Raw genomic sequence first — 17975 nt, 5'->3', positions numbered from 1 at the left:
TGATTATATACCATGTTAACTTGGCTTAAATGGAATCATGTCATGGAATAAAAGTAAGCCTTTGAGGACTCTGGTCAGAAACTAGGGGGCAAAACGGAAGTTTTTTCTGAGGCTGGTGAATAGAAGTTATGTCATCAGAACAAAGCCCTGTAACTCAACTGTGAGTCCCTCGACCACATGGCTGGATCAGACCTGGAGAAAGACTGCAGCCTTTATTCTGAAGAATCAAAAGCTGTTGGTAATTAACTCTCTACTCCACCTATAGTCATTTGGAGAGCAGCTACAAGCAGTACTTGAAATAAGCAAACCAGAAAGAAGCAACAACACGAACCAAAATGAGTGGAATTCTTTGAGTTTAACACTAAGTCCCCATCATTTTATCTTCCGGGGACATTGGTGGTCTCTTAATTGATGCCTGCTCCTTTTCTTTTCTTTTCTTTTCTTTTTTGGCCGCACCATGCGGCTAGTGGGATCTTAGTTCCCCGACCAGGGATCAAACCCAGGCCCTCAGCAGTGAGAGCATGGAGTCCTAACCACTGGATCACCAGGGAATTCCGGACACCTGCTCCTTAAAGAGTTCTTATGTGAAGGAAAGAAGGGGGAGGGTGGTGCCTGAAAGGCTATCCGAGGGTAATGCTCTGGCCAGAGGTCTAATACTGGTCCAACTTGTAGATGCGCTTTATTCATTCTGGAAAATATCTTAAGACATTTTGAGCTGACATTTCATAACTGGAGATTCTATATTAAAATGCAGATTTCCCATTTCTCTGGAAGAATGTTAAGATGTGAAAACAGTTAAGGCCACATTCCTGTGGACATTCCATGGGCTGAAACCCTTGAGAATAGGGCGAGTGTCCTGGGGTTCATCAAAGGTCTCCCCAACCCAGAGCCTCAGGGCTAGCTGCCTTCATTACCATGTTCAGTGTGGAGCTTCTTTCTACCCATGCTTCTCTAAGATACAACAAGAAAGAACAAAGAGTAAAGGCCGTGTTTCAAGAAAAATGAGAGTACACCCATTTCCTTGTGGAAACAGAGTTCTTAAAGGTTTTAATATGCAACCAAACTGTCTGGATAGAAAGAATTCAATTTAAGTCACCCTTGCTTTTGTTACACTCAGCCAGCATCCCTCATTTGTAACACCTCTCTGAATCCACATAGGCATGGGATGAGCAACTACCAGAAGAAATAATATAGTAGCCAACATTTTTGTAGCACTTACTGTTTCAGGCGCTGTCCTAAACCCTTTATGTATGGTGGTTCATTTATCCTCACAAGAACCTGAGGTAGGTCCTATCATTATGGTCGCGTTACCGGTAAGGAAACCAAGCCACGGAGGGATTAGGTACCTTGCCTAAAGCCACAGGGCTAGTGAGTAGCAGAGCTGGGAAATAATCTGAGACCAGCATCCTCGTCCGTCACCACTGCTACAGCAGCAAGGCTCCAATGTGCAACACGACCGTTCAACGGGTGGACCTTTAAGAAGTGGGACTGCTCTGGGGAGAGAATATGCTTGTTTCCCTTATATGTTCCTCTAATATTTGAGCCTTAAGTAATGTGAATATCTGGTTTTGATAGAAAAAATGTTTCAATTAAAATAAAATTCTTGAGAAAGAAAAAAACTGTTGTAGGAAGTTGTGATTCATCTCAGAGGCATCTGAACAGAACTCTGAAGGATTTTTGGCCACCTCTGCCCACTTCTAGGAACGACCTCCAGCTGGCCTTTGGGGAACACTTTTCTCATTTTTTGGGTCCCTAACAGCAAGAATCCCAATGGGTTACTCAGTTAAAAATTAAAACTTGCTCCACTGGGATGAAACGCCACGCAGCTCTCTTTGACTCTGTGGTGCTCACCAGGTAGGGCCAGACAGGTGTGGCCCCGATGGGAGCGCCCCTGTGTCCCAGGGGGCCCCTGTACCCTCTCCCACCTGGAGCTGACCTGTGCTCTTGTCCAGGAAGTCTATGGACTCCTCACTCGCGCTGAAGTGGCTGGACGTGGCCTTCTTCTCGGCGTCCTGCTCCACATCGGAGCCTGTGTGCACGGAGGAGTTGGTGCTCATGGGGGAGCGTGGCATGTCCGACAAGGAGATCCTGCGGCCTGTGCCCCCGCTCAGCATCGGCTTGCTCATCAGGATCTTGGGCGACGCCGTCATGTCAAAGTTGAGCTTGACCTTCTCCTGCTTGTCTATCTTGGCAGCACCAGCGCTGGGGTTGGAGGGGTCGAGCAGCATTTGGTACTGGCTGTTGGGCGTGTAGGGCGTCCTGAATGGAGAGTAATTAAAGACCCCAAACTTCCGGCGGATGTTCTCCACGTAAACCTCCATCTCTTGCATTGCACTGTTGAAGATGCTTTTGGTCTTTTTCACAGAAAAAGGAATCTCTTTAGACATGAGGTAGCAATTATTTATTGGAACCCAGGCCCTGGGAGTGCAAAAGAGAAAGGGAGTTTAAGTCAACTGTGGTCATTTCCAAGATTCTTAAGTTTTTTACAAATTTATTGTTCAAGAACACTTAACATGAGTTCTACCCTCTGAAGAAACATTTAAGTGAATCACACATAACTGCCGTATCAACTGAAAAACAAAGCACAACCTAAAGGTTGAGAATTATTTATTTGGCGGACAAAACTGAGGACTTGGACTTCCCTGGTGGCGCAGTGGTTAAGCGCCGCAACTATTGAGCCTGTGCTCTAGAGCCGGGGAGCCATAACTACTGAAGCCTGCGCACCTAGAGCCCGTGTTCCACAACAGAGAAGCCACTGCAATGAGAAGCCCACACACGGCAACGAAGAGCAGCCCCTACTCACCGCAACTAGAGAAAGCCTGCATGCAGCAACAAAGACCCAACGCAGCCAAAGATAATAATTAACTAATTTTTTTTTTTAAAAAAAGAAAAAAAGGACTTAAGCCTGGAGGAAGCCTCTCAGATCACGCTGAGGGACTGCTCCCAAGACGTCAGGGAGGAGCCAGTATATACAGGAGATCTTGCAACAAAGACCAGGTAGTGGGAACTTCAAAGATTATTGTTAATTAAAGAAAACCAAGCATCTCAAGTGGAAGAATTTAGCATTTTTTTCCACGTGTGGGAAGATGTAAGCATCAGGGCTCACTGACATCATTCCTTTGATATGCACTTTAGCTATCAAGGACAGGATCCTGTGCTTTCCCATCCCAAGTGTCCTCAGGGTCCACCGCTTAGGGTGGCTACAGTGGCTGAGGGCGGGGCAGCGGGCTGCCTGTTTGTCTTCAGCCTGAGTTCCCTCAGGGCTCACCATCCAGGGTACTTTTACTGGCTTGATGGCTGCAACATCCTTTGTTTACTGAGACGGCAGGCAACACTTTTTTCCGACAGCTGATTTTATAGGTATATGTTGGTACAGCAGCTCTCTAGAGCTTATTCATTTTGTTTAACTGAAACTTTACACCTGTTGATTCGTACTCCCCATTTCTCCCTGCCCCCAGCCCCTGGCAACCACCGTTCCACTCTTTGATTGTATGAATCTGACTATTTTAGATAGCTCGTACAAATGGAGTCGTGTGGTATCTGTGTTTCTGGGACTGGCGTATTACCCCACTTAGCCTGAAGTCCTCCAGGTTCAGCCACGAGGCCACATACTTCTTAAGGCTGAACATCATTCCACTGTACGTACAGACCACATTTTCTCTATCCATTCATCTCTCTCGACGGTCATTTAGGTTGTTTCCAGAATTGTTTTTTTTTTCCTTAATGCAAACCAAATTAGCCTAGTGGATTTTCCAAGATTCTTAAATACATATTCCTTTTTTTTCAAATGACTTGGTTTGAGTGGTTAGTTAACGATCCACTCAACAGGCACGTTCTGTCACAAGGACCACACGTGAACACGAAACTTAGCGACGACATTAAAAGGCTCGATAGCTTAGTCATTTTAATCCATTAAAAGAGTAATAAATCCCCTTTGGCTCTGGGCTGGTAGCGAGTAAGAAAACAGTCTGCATCCTAGACTACACCTCTGAAAAGAGAATTACCCCCCAAATCTCATTCTCCTGCACTCAGACATAAAGCACTTTCTTTTCTCTTTTAAAACTGCCCCTGGAAGTGGTAGCAAAGGTTCCACAGAAAGAATAAAACTTGCTGATGATGACGATGATGAAAATGATGATGGTGACGACTTTGATGATGAGGAAGCTGAAGAAAAAGCTCCAGTAAAGAAACCTGTACGGATACTCCAGTCAAAAATGCACAAAAATCAAACCAGGATGGAAAAGCCTCAAAACCATCAACACCAAAATCAAAAGGTCAAGAATCCTTCAAAAAACAGAAAAAAAAAAACCTCCTAAAACACCGAGAAGGACCTAGCTCTGTAGAAGACATTAACGCAAAAATGCAAGCAAGTATAGAAAAAGGTGGTTCCCTTCCCAAAGTGGAAGCCAAATTCATCAATTATGTGAATAACTGTTTCCGATGACCGACCAGGAGGCTATTCAAGATCTCTGGCAGTGGAGGAAGTCTCTTTAAGAAAATAGTTTAAACCGTTCGTTAAACTTTTCTGTCTTAGTTCATTTCTGTAACAGTTGATATCTGGCTGTCCTTTTTACAACGCAGAGTGAGAACTTTCCCTACCGTGTCCAATAAATGTTGTCCAGGTTCCATTGCCAAGAATGTGTTGTCCAAAATGCCTGTTTAGTTTTTAAAGATGGAACTCCACCCTTTGCTTGGTTTTAAGTATGTATGGAATGTTATGATAGAACATAGTAGTAGTAGTGGTCAGACAAATGGAGATGGTGAGAAGACAAAAATATACATGTGAAATAAACTCAGCATTTTAACACAGTAAAAAAAAAAAAGCTATTTTTTTAAGCTCTGCAGGCATTTGATAAAATATTTTCTACATTTGTATATAATAGTGTCTGTGAAATAAAACTGGAAAAAAAAAAAGGCAAAATCTTTTAAAGGACAAAAAGCCCACGATGAGACTCTTCAGAACATGCCTTGATTTGTGGAAAAGCCTCCAGGGGCTCTCTCTCTCTAACATTTATTAACTTGACAATGGGGGAATTCGCTGGCGATCCACGGGTTAGGACTCCCGGCTTTCACTGCCAAGGGCCCAGGTTCAATCCCCGGCTGGGGAACTAAGATCCCATAAGCCACACAGAGCGGCCAAAAAAACACATGACAATGAACATGCAGTGGTCTGTGCTATTTCTTATTCTGCTGCCCTGCCTTATTTTGCTCACCCCTGGTCCAGGCTTATGTTTTGGCTCTGCAACCTCGAAGCGAGCTCCCCGAGAAGGGACAGCACATCACAACCCTTGCAGCCTCCCCTGAGTCCGTGTCCTGTTTCTGGGTCGGACCCAGAGCAGGCTGTCGACAAGCCTGCCCCATTCTGCTTTAAAAACATCCTGGGGAGGAAGGGACGTCCATCCTTTTAGAAGTGGCTTCCACTACAGCTGTCAGGGACTCCCTGCCCAAGGCCAACTGAAACTTCCCTACAACTCCTACCTTCTGTCCCTCCACCACCGGGATACCCTTAACGACTCCCCCAATGTGCACCCTGCACCCAAAATGAGCCCGACAGGTCCCCTCCAAGGGGACAGGAGACACCACGGAGGGAGGGTTAAGGAAATCTCGTGGGGCATCAGACTTGGGCAGCTGTCTATTTTACAGATGTAGGGGGACCGGCTTCCAGGACAGCTCCCACCCAGAACCAACCTACACCTGCAAGTTCAAGGGAAACAGCCTCTGGAAACAGGGCCGGTGAAGCTCATGGCCCCTAAGCCACCTTCAGTGGCTGTCAGGCAGGCAGGATTAAGAGGTCCATGCAGAGTGAGCACAGCTGGAGCAGAATCCACGACTCTTAAGGCTCTGGGAATATCTGGTGCTTGGGGGACAGCAATGCTTGCCCCCCGCCATGGATATCCTAAGTATTATCCACACTGAGTTACACTATAGAATAATCCCGAATCATCAAGATGGTTCATTAACACTTGCCGTGCTCTAATGAAGACGCAGGAAGATGTACAACCTTCTGTATCTCTTGCTCTTCAAATAAAAGCCAGACTTCTGACCAAAGCCACCCTGGTGACCCAGACCCAGCCCAGCCCTCTGATCCCACCTCTTACCCACCTTCTCCTCCCTTATCCTGTTCAAACCACACTGTGTTCCTGGATTTCCCTGAGCAATTAACTCAGCCTTGGCCTGCCCTTTCCCTACCTGACTCCCTGCTCTCTCTGGCCCCTCTACCCAGATCTTCACCCGGTCCCGCCACTACCTCCTGACCTGAGATCATACTGTCTATTCCCCACTTGTGTGTCATCTGCCTTCCCCACTTGCGACGGGCAGTGTCTGCCTGCTCGCTCCTGTATCCCAGCATCTAGTACTCAGCGTGGCACACGGCAGGCACCAAAGACATGCTTCTTTGAATGAATGAATAAAGGAATTTTAGAAAAACTTCCCCCAAAATGGTCAAAATCAAAGTATAATACTTCCTATCAAACCTAGAACCATCTCAGCTGATTTCCATTTTGTCTCCTATCAATGGATTGCCGGGATTCCTGGTAAATGATTTCAGATTACTTCGATATTCTTTTTTTTTTTTGGCAAGATGACAAGCAAAATTTAACAAAGAGCAATATTTCAAATTCTGGTGTTGTTTAAAATGAGGAAGTGTGTTTTCTGTACATTCTGTGGGTGGGTATAATTTTCAAACTATGTTAAATATTCTCCCCTACACACACACACGCGTGCTTTCTCAGACTGCTTGGTAAGGTTTCGGGAGGGTTTTTGCCTCATTTACTCACAATGTAACTCTTGCTAAAAGAGAACCAAGAAATTACCCACCGCTCCTCTCTGTCTACCTGTTGTTCTGAAGCACGCAGGGGGCTGCACTCCACAGAGAAGTGCTATTAGCTGGAATAATTCACGTCGCTGAGAGAGGGAGAGGGGAGGGCAGGAAGGCTGGCAGGGAGAACTCACAGCTGTCAAAACAGCAAGCCCTTATAATTTCCCATTTTAGCTCCACAGAAAAGGGACGACCCAGCACAACGACGGGAGATTCATTTTACCGGCAATCTGGGGAAATGCTTCTGATCCCTGAAAGCATTATTTTGAAAAGCAATTTGTGCGGTGATTTAATTTACTGCGGAAAAACCCAGAAAAGAACAGCAGCACTTAAAAGAGCCGTGGAACCTATGCCGACGCTGGCTGCGTCCACAAAACCACGAAAGCAAGGTTCTTTTCCAACACACCTGAGAACACTGAAGCCTGTACGTGATCAGGCTCGTTACCACAGCCCAGGACAGGATTTTTAAAGTACATCACTGGCTGGTATCAAGACAATAAAATAATAGCCGTACCCACCGCCCCTTCTTGTATTCACTGACAGGATCAAAGGTTCAGTCACAGCTACTCGTTTGAAGCCTGTGTTTAACTCCCACCTGTCGTGTTGTCCAAAGAAACGGGCATCAACCTGCCCATCTTTATCCCTCAGAGCTTTCGCAGGCCAGAATGGAAACCCCTTCAGTTTTGCCCAAACCAAAGGATGTGGATTGCTCTAGGAAAAGAAAAACAAAAGCCAGAGTTTGTATGTATTCGACGGCAAGAGGCACACATAAAAGCTCGGTGGGTGAGGTGAAGCTAAGGCAGAATTGATACAGGCCACAGAATGAAAGCAAACAACTTCCAGCAGGGTCTCCCCAAGTGGCAGTCACTACACGTGTGGCCATTCCCCGGGCAAGGCTGGGAATGGGGTTAAATGGGGAAACCCAAAAAGAAGCGAGCACTGACCAAAACGAGGCTTCAACTCTAGCTGTGCCGCCCTTGCCCGGGTGGGAGCGAACAAGAGACTGTACCTTTCTGGGCAACACAGGGACAGTTATACCTACACCCTCTGTTAAGCTGGAGGGTTAAAGGCACCTTACGTCCAGCATATAATAAGGGACGGCATTAGCTAACTTTATTCTTTACCGAGAGCTACTCAGGGCCTTGACGATTCAGATGTCCATCTCGAAATGCAGGAAAAGACAAACTATGTTTGCATTCTCAACTCTGCTTGCCCAATCTTGCGGCCCAATACCCTCCCCCCGCACCCCCATCCTCCCAGCTCACCGCAACGACACACTTCTCTACAGAACAGCAGTTTGGAAAATACAGATCCACGAGGACAACTGGGGTGACTTTCTCTCCCCACCCCAATCCCACCCTCAAGAACCACGGTTTGGAGAGACCATGGAGTTAACCCTGGGAGGGATTTCCAAACCTCTTAAAATAGACCCAACACGATTTGTAAGTAACACACTCATTTAACACGACTCGGCTCACCATCTGCACGACTGTGGCACGTCTCTGCTCTCTGATGAGCTTCTTTGCACTCTGCATCCTGCTGTTTTCGAGGGCTAATAAACCCAGCAAATTGTGACGCTACCTCTGGCACATGACCTTTCAGCCAAAGAGGTTTATCCCACCTGGATTACTCCCATTCTGCCATAACGTACTTTTCAGTAAGAAAATTATTTTAAAACTTTATCCAAAGTTTCATCCAATAAGCCACCTGGAGAAAGCTGTCCTGGGTCACCCAAGGCATAGAGTTCAGAAAACAAAGAAAGGAAAGGAAATCCAACTTACACAAGGCTCACAAAACCAGTTATCTCGTTTTTGGCAAGCAGCTAGATAACACTCTGGACAAACTTCGATTTCATTCATCTGTAAAGCAAAACTGTGTTAGAATGTGTCATTCCCAGGGGTCTTATATCTGCAGGCCCTCAAGAAATGCATGATGATATTGGCAGGTAAGATTAGCTAACCTAAGTCCCACAGTGGGGAACACCCTGGACATCAGTCCAACTATTTCTCACCAGCCCCGACTCGCCCACCTAGCCCCAGCCGCCATCCTCTCTCGCTGGACCATGTCTCCCAGCTTCCTAAGCTTGGTCCATTCCCCACACAGACAGAGCAGCCAGAGCCACCTTCTACAAACACAGGTCCCATCTGGTCCCTCTCCTGAGACCAGTGGTTCTCTACTGGGACAGTTTAACCCTTCCAGGGACACTTGGCATAACTGAAGGTATTTTCAGTCATCGGTCATCACAACTGGGGGTGGACCGTTGAGACTGGAGTCTATGATGGTACAAGGACAGCTCCTGCAACAAAGATGTCTCTGGACTCAAATGTCAGTAGTGCCAAGGTTGAGAAACTAACAATGAAATCTAAACAACTGGTCAGGGCTTCCCTGGTGGCGCAGTGGTTGCAAATCCGCCTGCCGATGCAGGGGACGTGGGTTCGAGCCCTGGTCCAAGAGGATCCCACATGCCATGGAGCAACTAAGCCCGTGTACCACAACTGCTGAGCCTGCACTCTAGAGCCCACAAGCCACAACCACTGAGCCTGAGTGCCACAACTACCGAAGCCCGCACGCCTAGAGCCCGTGCTCCGCAACAAGGGAAGCCACAGCAATGAGAAGCCCACGCGCCGCAAGGAAGAGTAGCCCCCGCTCGCCACAACTAGAGAAAGCCCACGCGCAGCAACGAAGACCCAACGCAGTCAAAAATAAATAAATAAATAAATTTAGATAAATAAATAAGCACCTGGTCAGTTCCTTCAAGGCCATGCATGGTCTGGCCTCAGTCCACCTGTCTGAGCTCCCCAATCCCTTCCCTCGACTCTGGCCTCTGCTTCCCATGCTCAATTCTATATACCTCTAATCACACCATCCACAGCAATTAATTAATACCACGTTTACTCTATTTTATTTCCACGGATAACTGAAAATTCTGTAACTGACCGTCCTCTCTCCTGAGAAAGTGCATTCCCCCCAGAGAATCGTCATGACTTAGAACTAAGGGCCCTGGAAGCTCACTTCTTGGATCTAAATTCAGACTCCACTATATCCTAGTTCTAGAACTTTAGGAAAAGTTGCTTATACTGTCTGAGCGTCCATTTCCTCACCTCATAGAATGGGGATGAAAGCAGTACCTACCAAACAGAATTATTATAAAAATTACATGAGATAAATGTAAAGCACTTCAAGTGACAAGGTGCCAGACACATAGCAGGTGCTCAACTAATGATTATTAATTCATAATTTTATAGTAATTACTAATTATAATGGACTGACCAATTGAGGGCAATGAATAAATGAGTAAATGAATGAATGAGTGAACGGTGGACCATATTTCTTCCTTCTACCCACTCTCCTTCTGGGCTATTCCAAAGGTACTGGGTAGAACAAAGCGGCAACATCAAGTCCAGGACAGCCCTGGCATTGGAGCCCACAAAGCAGCACTGCGTTGCCAACAGGTAGGTTCAGAATTGCCAGACAAAGAGCATCTGGGTTCAATAAATTCTACATTATGACCACCCACCAGTTAAAAGTCTAGGCTTCAGCACCTACATCAAGGGAAACGAATCCTCAAGGGGGAAACAACTGAACAACTCGCCCAGAGACAACTCCAAGTCGCCAACAAGCATATCAGAAAACAGTCCATCACCACTTGCATCAAAGAAATCAAAATCACAATCACAGTGAGATGCCACTGTTTTTTGCTGATCACACTGGGGCAAAAACATATATACAAACAGTTTTCAAATTGGAACTTCCAGCATTGCCAACGACACAGAAAAAACACTACATTTGTTCATACCAGTTCACTGTATAAGGAACGCTGTAGCATTTCCAGAAAACAATCAAGAGATATCTACCCAAAGCCATGTTGATAGCCTCAGACCTAGTAGTTGCATTTCTAACAATTATACTAAGGAAATAAATCATGAGAACAGCCATGATAAATTCTATTCTTCCTCCATGTTTCATTACCTAGGAAAACAGAGTGAAAAATGTACATTATAAAACTCTCTCTATACAAATATATAGACATGGACATATCCTAAGATATCCAAATGTTTTCTTTACAAATGAACGGATGGATAGATGATGCTGCAGACAGGCTGAAGGCCATTACATCTCAGTTTTTTGTGCTCACAACAGGGATCTAACAAAGAAAGGCTCCCCTGTACCATTTCTGCCATCAGCCTGTCCTGCAACCGCTAGAGCCTCAGGGCACCCAGCCCAGGAGCTTCATTTCATCCACACCATCAGAACTAGAGGGTATTTTTCCAGGACACCTGGGCCACTCTCAGAGAAACTCAGGACCTTTCCTGCAAATAATGTCAAAACCCAAATACCTTCTGCAAGAAGACTGAAAGGGACCTGAGGGGATGCCACAGATTGTGGGGCAAAGCAATCATAAACTCTATTTGACCCTGAAAACTCAGGATGTGCAGTGCTGGACCACGACTCAAGGCTGAAAACTCCCATCTCTCTTAGATCTAAGACTAGGGTGTTGATTTATAACATATTATGGCATATCTGTTGCTTTTACTTTCCTTGAAGAGAGGGGCGCTATCTGTACCTCAGCAAATTCCAAAATTACCAGAGCTACCCGCTGGGAGATTCCGCAAACGGAAACTTGAATCACCCCACGCCTTCATTCTAGGTACACTTAAAAGGGGACAGCAGGAAACACATACCTCATGCTCACAGATTTTGATGACTACTTTCGCTATTTGCGTCAATTTGTGATTTCCTGAGGGAATAAGAAAATAGATTAATTCAAATGGAAACACAGAAACACCCAGCCTTGGGATTATACCTCCACTTACAACATTTTAACTTGCTTTCTTCCAGGATTAACCTTTTAAAGGTTAAAAACCATACATTTCTGGCTTCTAACATCAGTTCAGATTAGGTGACTTTTCCCATGAACCAATCTTTGGTGCTTAGATGTCATCTTCTCTGAAACATAACAATTTGTGTTGGTTTCCGACAGCTCATGAATTAATATTTGAAAGGTGCTTTTATATTCTCAAGGCTCAAATTAGTGAAAAGGAGCCTTCTTCTGCCCATTGTCCCAGACGCCAACCCAAGAATAGTACAGGAGAAAGAAGACATTTAATTGAGTAACTCTACTGTTCCTGGTGCTCTGAAATACATTTTCTTGTTAACTCTTCAAAAAGCCTTATTAGGAAGCAGGCATGAATGTTCTCATTTCACCAAAGAGTAAACCGAGGCTCAGGAGTCATCACTTATATGAGACCATTTAGCTAACGAGTTGAGGATATGGCCCCAGGTCTAACTCTTAACCCTGAACCTTTACACGAAACCAGAGAACAAGATGGCCAAAAAGCCGTGTTTTCTTAGAACCTTATGACAATTTTTAGAAATTGTAAATTTGGTGGCAAAAAGATTTCATACGCACACACACAAATACCTAGATTTCTGGCCTGTCTTGAAAACTCAGAAGAGCTAAGAACTCTGTATCCAACAAACCACTGGAGTGTCCAGGGGAGATACCCCTCCAGACCAGGCAGGAGTTCCCTGTTCTCCGCAGTCACTCGCTCTCCCCATGGCTAGTGGTCACCCTGGCTTATGTTATTTTTCTGCTGCCTGAGCTCGTTCACTTGTTTATACGATCTTATTGCCCTTTCTATATATTTGAGTTTATAACCTTTACACAAATTCTCAATGTCTAGGATACCTCTCTTTCTCTCCTCCCTGCACCCCAACCCTGCTACTGAGTTAATAATGCAAAACATGTACTTTAAGCAGATAGCCATCCATTCACATATCTTTGCTCAAACATCAGCTAACAACAGTCTACGCTAGGCCCAAGGGTATACAGGAAACAAGTTTGGCATCTGCCCTTAAAGGGCTTACATCCTGGTGAGCAACTCAAATGAAAAAAAAGCACCATCCAGAAAGTGTGATAAAATACTGCCACCGGGAAGTACAGGTACTGTGAGAGCCCTTAACAAGAGTACATAGTATGGTATGGGTCATGAAGGAAGGCTCCTCAGAGGACTGAGAGGCTGAGACTGAAGGATAAGGAAAACTCATCAAAGCAAAGAGGGGAAGAGTGTTCCAGCAGGGGACAGGAAGAAGATAACAGGGCAGGACCCTGAAAGAGCTACCTGGCCAGAAGGTAGACAGAGAGGATTATGGGAGAGGGTAGGACAATGGGAAAGGTGCCCATCGAGGAGATTTTAATGGGAGCTCTCCTCCATTCTGTCCAGAAGGCTTAACCCACAAAAATGCAACTGACAAAACTTTAACCAGAATATAAAGAACTCCTAAAACTCAATAATAAAAAACAAACAACCCAATTTTTGAAATGAGCAAAAGATCTGCATAGATGTTTCACCAACAAATGATATACAAATGACTAATAAGCACATGAAAAGATACTCATACCATTAGTCATTAGAGACAGGCAAAACCACCACGACATAATATTTCATGCCTTCAAGAATAGGCAAAATTAAAAACAGATAATACCAAATGTTGACAATGATGTGGAGCAACAAAGATTCTCATATACTCTGCTAGAAGGAATGTAAAATAATACAACCAATTTGCAAAACAGTTTGGTTAAATGTCTTATAAATTTAAATATAAACCTACTCAATGATCTAGCAATACCAGTCTTGGGTATTTATCCAAGAGAAATGAAAGCATGTGTCCATACAAAGACTTGTATAAGAATGTTCACAGTGGCTTTATTCATAACAGCCAAAAACTGAAAACAATCCAAATATCCATCAACATCAACAAAGGGAATGGATGAATAAATTGTATGTTGTTACAATATTGTTACCGGACTTCCCTGGTGGCGCAGTGGTTAAGAATCCGCCTGCCAATGCAAGAGACACGGGTTTGAGCCCTGGTCCGGGAAGATCCCACATGCCGCGGAGCAACTAAGCCCGTGCGCCACAACTACTGAGCCTGCGCTCTAGAGACCGCGAGCCACAACTACTGAGCCCGCATGCCACAACTACTGAAGGCCACGCGCCTAGAGTCCGTGCTCCACAACCAGAGAAGCCGCCGCGATGAGAAGCCCGCGCACCGCAACGAAGAGTAGCCCCCGCTTGCCACAACTAGAGAAAGCCCGTGCGCAGCAACAGACATAGCGCAGCCAAAAATAAATAAATAAAATAATTTATAAAAACTACATATATATATTGATACCACTCAGCGATAAAAAGAAACAAACCACTGATAGACACAACATGAATGAATCCCCAAAATATTACACTGTGTCATCGTAGCCAGGCATAAAAGAGGGCACTCTGACTCCACTGGTATGAAATTCTAGAACATGTAAAACTAATCTCTAGTTACAGAAAACAGAATAGTTCCTTTTCAGGAGGGTGGATTTACTGGAGGGGCAACTGGGAATATAATGGGGTGACAGAAATGTTCTAAGATCTTATTTGGGGTTGTAGTTACAGAGATGGTTACACACTTGTCAAATTCATGGAATGTACCTGTAAAATCTGTGCTCTTTATTTTATGTAATCATTCCTCCATTAAAATAAGGTTTTTTTTTAAAGGACAGGTAAAAGCATCATATAGTCACAAGCCACTGTGGACATCAGCTCATACCTTAAAATGCATGTAGTCACTGCCCCCTGTTCACACACGTCAGCAATCTATACCCCAGTATTCTCAGCTATTGGCCCTGATACATGAAAAAAGAGCCTGATTTTTTATGAAGGGCAGGAGAACGGGCAACACACACAGCATACTCTCACTCGTAAGAGTCATCTAATCCACTCACCCCCATTATAAATGATGCAGTTGTGCAAAATCCATTTTGCATCAGCCAGGAAGGCTTCTGTGCAGCCATACATTTTCTTCTTAGCGTTCTGGGAAGAAAAGCCACAGAAAATAATCACCAGTGAGTCTCTATAAGCCACAACCAGTAACACCTGCGTCCCCACATAATTTTCTTCGCAGTCATTTGCCAAATTAATTAATGCTTCTACTCATTTCCCAAGACGCTATTATAGTTGAGATCTATAGCTCTATAAAAATGCATTCCCTGAATTCACCACACTAACTTGAATTTTCTCATCTTAGAGCACTGCCATTTATCAAGCAGCTTCTTCCGCCAAACCAGGATATTTTACATATTTACCCATTTATTATTAATTGTACAGCCTCACATAAGCCTCATAATTGAAAACTCAAGGAAGCAGTCACTATCCCCATTTTACAGACAGGGAAACTGAGGTATGGTAATGTTAAAGGTACTAATCAAAGTTCCAAAGCTAATAATTTAGGAAGCCAGGATTCCAACCTTGTCCTTTTGGAATTCCTTCTTTTGTTTAATACCGTAAGGGTGTGTGCAATTTTCCAAAGCAGGCTGGATTTACTGTTTTGGGGATCATCAATGCATACAATATAAAGTAATGTTTTCTCCTCACCCACGCTTTTCTTTAACCATATTTTGGTGCCGGCAATTTGAAAATCAGCACCAGGATGACATACACAACCTAAAATGTTACATGTGTAATTTTTCAGCATGGAATTTTAGTTTGAACCTTTAAAAACACTTTCAGGCATTAAAGAAATACTCTTATCAGTGAAATAAGTCAAGATCTAAGAAGCCACTTATTCACTGCTAACACGAAGGTCTCCCAGACACTTAATTTTCTCTTCTTCCATCCTGCTGCTCTTATTAGCACCTCCAAAAGAAAGAGAAGGGTAAGGCTCAAATCAACCAAATCACTAATTCTTAGAAGCTGTGACTTTCTCATATAAAAAGCTAGAATCACCAGCAGAAGTATAATACTATTTGGAGCTAAGCAGTGGATTTCAACACCCCTTGCAATCCTTGGGAAAATGTTACAGAAGTTAGGGGAATGAGAATTCTTCCATCCAAATAAAAATGGCACAGAACCATCTAACTCGAGATGGGGCACGGGAAGTGAGGGAGGATCTTTAATCATCTTGACAATTGGCTTTTTGATGGAAGCCAACCTTTTCCAATGTACAAAGGTCCATGGGATGGAAGATGTATTCCGCATAGTCGGGATGCTGTTCCAACGGAACGGGCTTCTGGAATGCATCTGTCTATAAAAGAAAAGATGCACATACACAGACACAAACCCATCACTGCTATGGAAGACCAAGCATTAATACCAGCAATGTACTTTAAAACAGAGACAACTTTCCAGAAAATACAGTTCTAAAACTTTCTACAAAATAGGCCCTTGAGAAGCTCCAAACTGGTTCACCTTCAAATTCTGCCCCGTTATCCATAATCATGGGCCCAGCTGTGCTCCAGTTTTGTCATTTGTTTTGTTTTCAGTAACAGGTCCAGGCCTCTTCAATTAAGACGGACAAGAACACGCTATCATTACTTGAGACCTGAATTCTGAAGGCGGCTTATCTATACACTGAAAATGCCCATAATCAAAACTGACTGGGGGTGAAATCTGGCTACACCTAGAGATGACACACCAAATAAAGTTCCCCTAAAGTGCCAACAGATATCTTACACATGGGCGGAAATTTTAGTGAGGTTTTGCTCCTCCTTTGAGGGGCCAAATTACTTTCAAAACAGGGACTGTAAAAAAACAAAACAAAACAAGGACTGTGTGGGGACTTCCCTGGCGGTCCAGTGGTTAAGACTCTGCGCTTCCAATGCAGTGGGCACGTGTTCGATCCCTGGTCAGGGAACTAAGATCCCACAGGCCACGTGTCACAGCAAAAAAAAAAAAAAAAAAAAAAAAAAACAGAAACAAAACAAAGCAGGGACTGTGTAAAGGTTTTGTATCTTGATCCACTTTCTTATGGGGTAATAAGAATCAGTTCAAAATGCAAGGCCTGGTTTGTTGATGGGTACTATTTGCTTATCAATAAAAAAAAAAATCTAAAAGATTTCATTAAACACCAAATTATGCTCAAGCAAGGCATCTGAACGGATTACCATTTGCAGTCATCCAAGCTCTCTCTCATCCAGAATCAGTTTGGCCATTTTAAGTTAAAAGGATGCTTCCACAAAAATCAGCAACTTTCTGTTCCGATTTTGTAACAAACAATTTACATAAGAAATTCACACCTTCTTTGATTTTTCTTTTTGGTTTATAATTAATTCCACAGTGTTGACAAATCTACATGAATCAATTCTCCTTGTCAAAGTTTGTTTTTTTGCAAAACTTAGGCTATATACTTTTGCTTCCATTGACAGAGATTTTGTGAAAGAGACAGGTTCTCAATTTAGCAACCCCCAACTGGCATGCTCTGAATTTTTTTCATCATGATATCAAATTTCAGAATATAATCTCAAAACTAAAGCTTCTACCTTTTTTAAAGAAATTAAACCACAATGGCTACTAAAAGCACTCAGAATCTACGTTTCATACATTTATTTGACTTAGAAAGCAAACTCTGAAGAGTTTCACAAAGGGTCACCAGTAGCCCATAAGGTGCCTTTGTGTAAACAGAAAAGAACCCTACCCAAGAACCCAAGTTTCCACAGGAAAAATGTCATAACATGTTGATTATCTCGTCATAACATTTTGTTTTGTTTTGTTTTGTTTTTTGGCGGTATGCGGGCCTCTCACTGTTGTGGCCTCTTCCGTTGCGGAGCACAGGCTCCAGACCCACAGGCTCAGTGGCCATGGCTCACGGGCCCAGCCGCTCCGCGGCATGTGGGATCTTCCCGGACCAGGGCACGAACCCGTGTCCCCCGCATCGGCAGGCGGACTCTCAACCACTGCGCCACCAGGGAAGCCCGTAACATATTATCTTTAAAAACAAGGTATTTTACTGCCATCTTTCTGAAACCTGTCACAAAAAACTACAAAACCACCATCACAGCTATGATATGACTGGGACTTCTGGGAGGGAAACCACGGAGAAGTACACCACTTGCCAGCTGAACGCGGCAGGCCTGCTTTCGCAGACAGATTTCCCTTAAAGGGCAATGGCTGTACATCAAATCCCGTTTCAAAATTCTCACCCTTTACAGAAATCTCACTGGTGGACTTTTACCTGAAGGTTCCACCATTAGGCCTTGATTACAAACAAACTGGGTTGTACTCAGCTCTCTCACTGAAATGGAATTCTACTGACTCCCCCTTACCCGATGCGGTCTGAGGTTTCACTTCTCAACCACTCAGAATTTTAAATCCCCACCAGCTTTCTAATATATGTCATT

At 44.1% G+C, this 17975-nt stretch overlaps 1 protein-coding gene across 1 annotated transcript in view; it reads right to left on the bottom strand.

The window, feature by feature from the left end:
* Positions 1-17975, bottom strand: part of ZMYND8 (zinc finger MYND-type containing 8) — a 126871-nt gene that overhangs the window by 56669 nt on the left and 52227 nt on the right. The window contains 6 exon segments of the mRNA XM_032607223.1: positions 1937-2418; positions 7413-7528; positions 8599-8676; positions 11500-11555; positions 14586-14673; positions 15791-15883. Coding sequence (XP_032463114.1) covers positions 1937-2418; positions 7413-7528; positions 8599-8676; positions 11500-11555; positions 14586-14673; positions 15791-15883 — 913 coding nt within the window.

Source organism: Phocoena sinus, chromosome 15 (genome assembly GCF_008692025.1).
Source record: "Phocoena sinus isolate mPhoSin1 chromosome 15, mPhoSin1.pri, whole genome shotgun sequence".
In the NCBI taxonomy this organism is placed as follows: Eukaryota; Metazoa; Chordata; class Mammalia; order Artiodactyla; family Phocoenidae; genus Phocoena; species Phocoena sinus.
The sequence above is the reverse complement of the archived record's forward strand: the minus strand, read 5'-3'. Positions and strand labels throughout refer to the sequence as shown.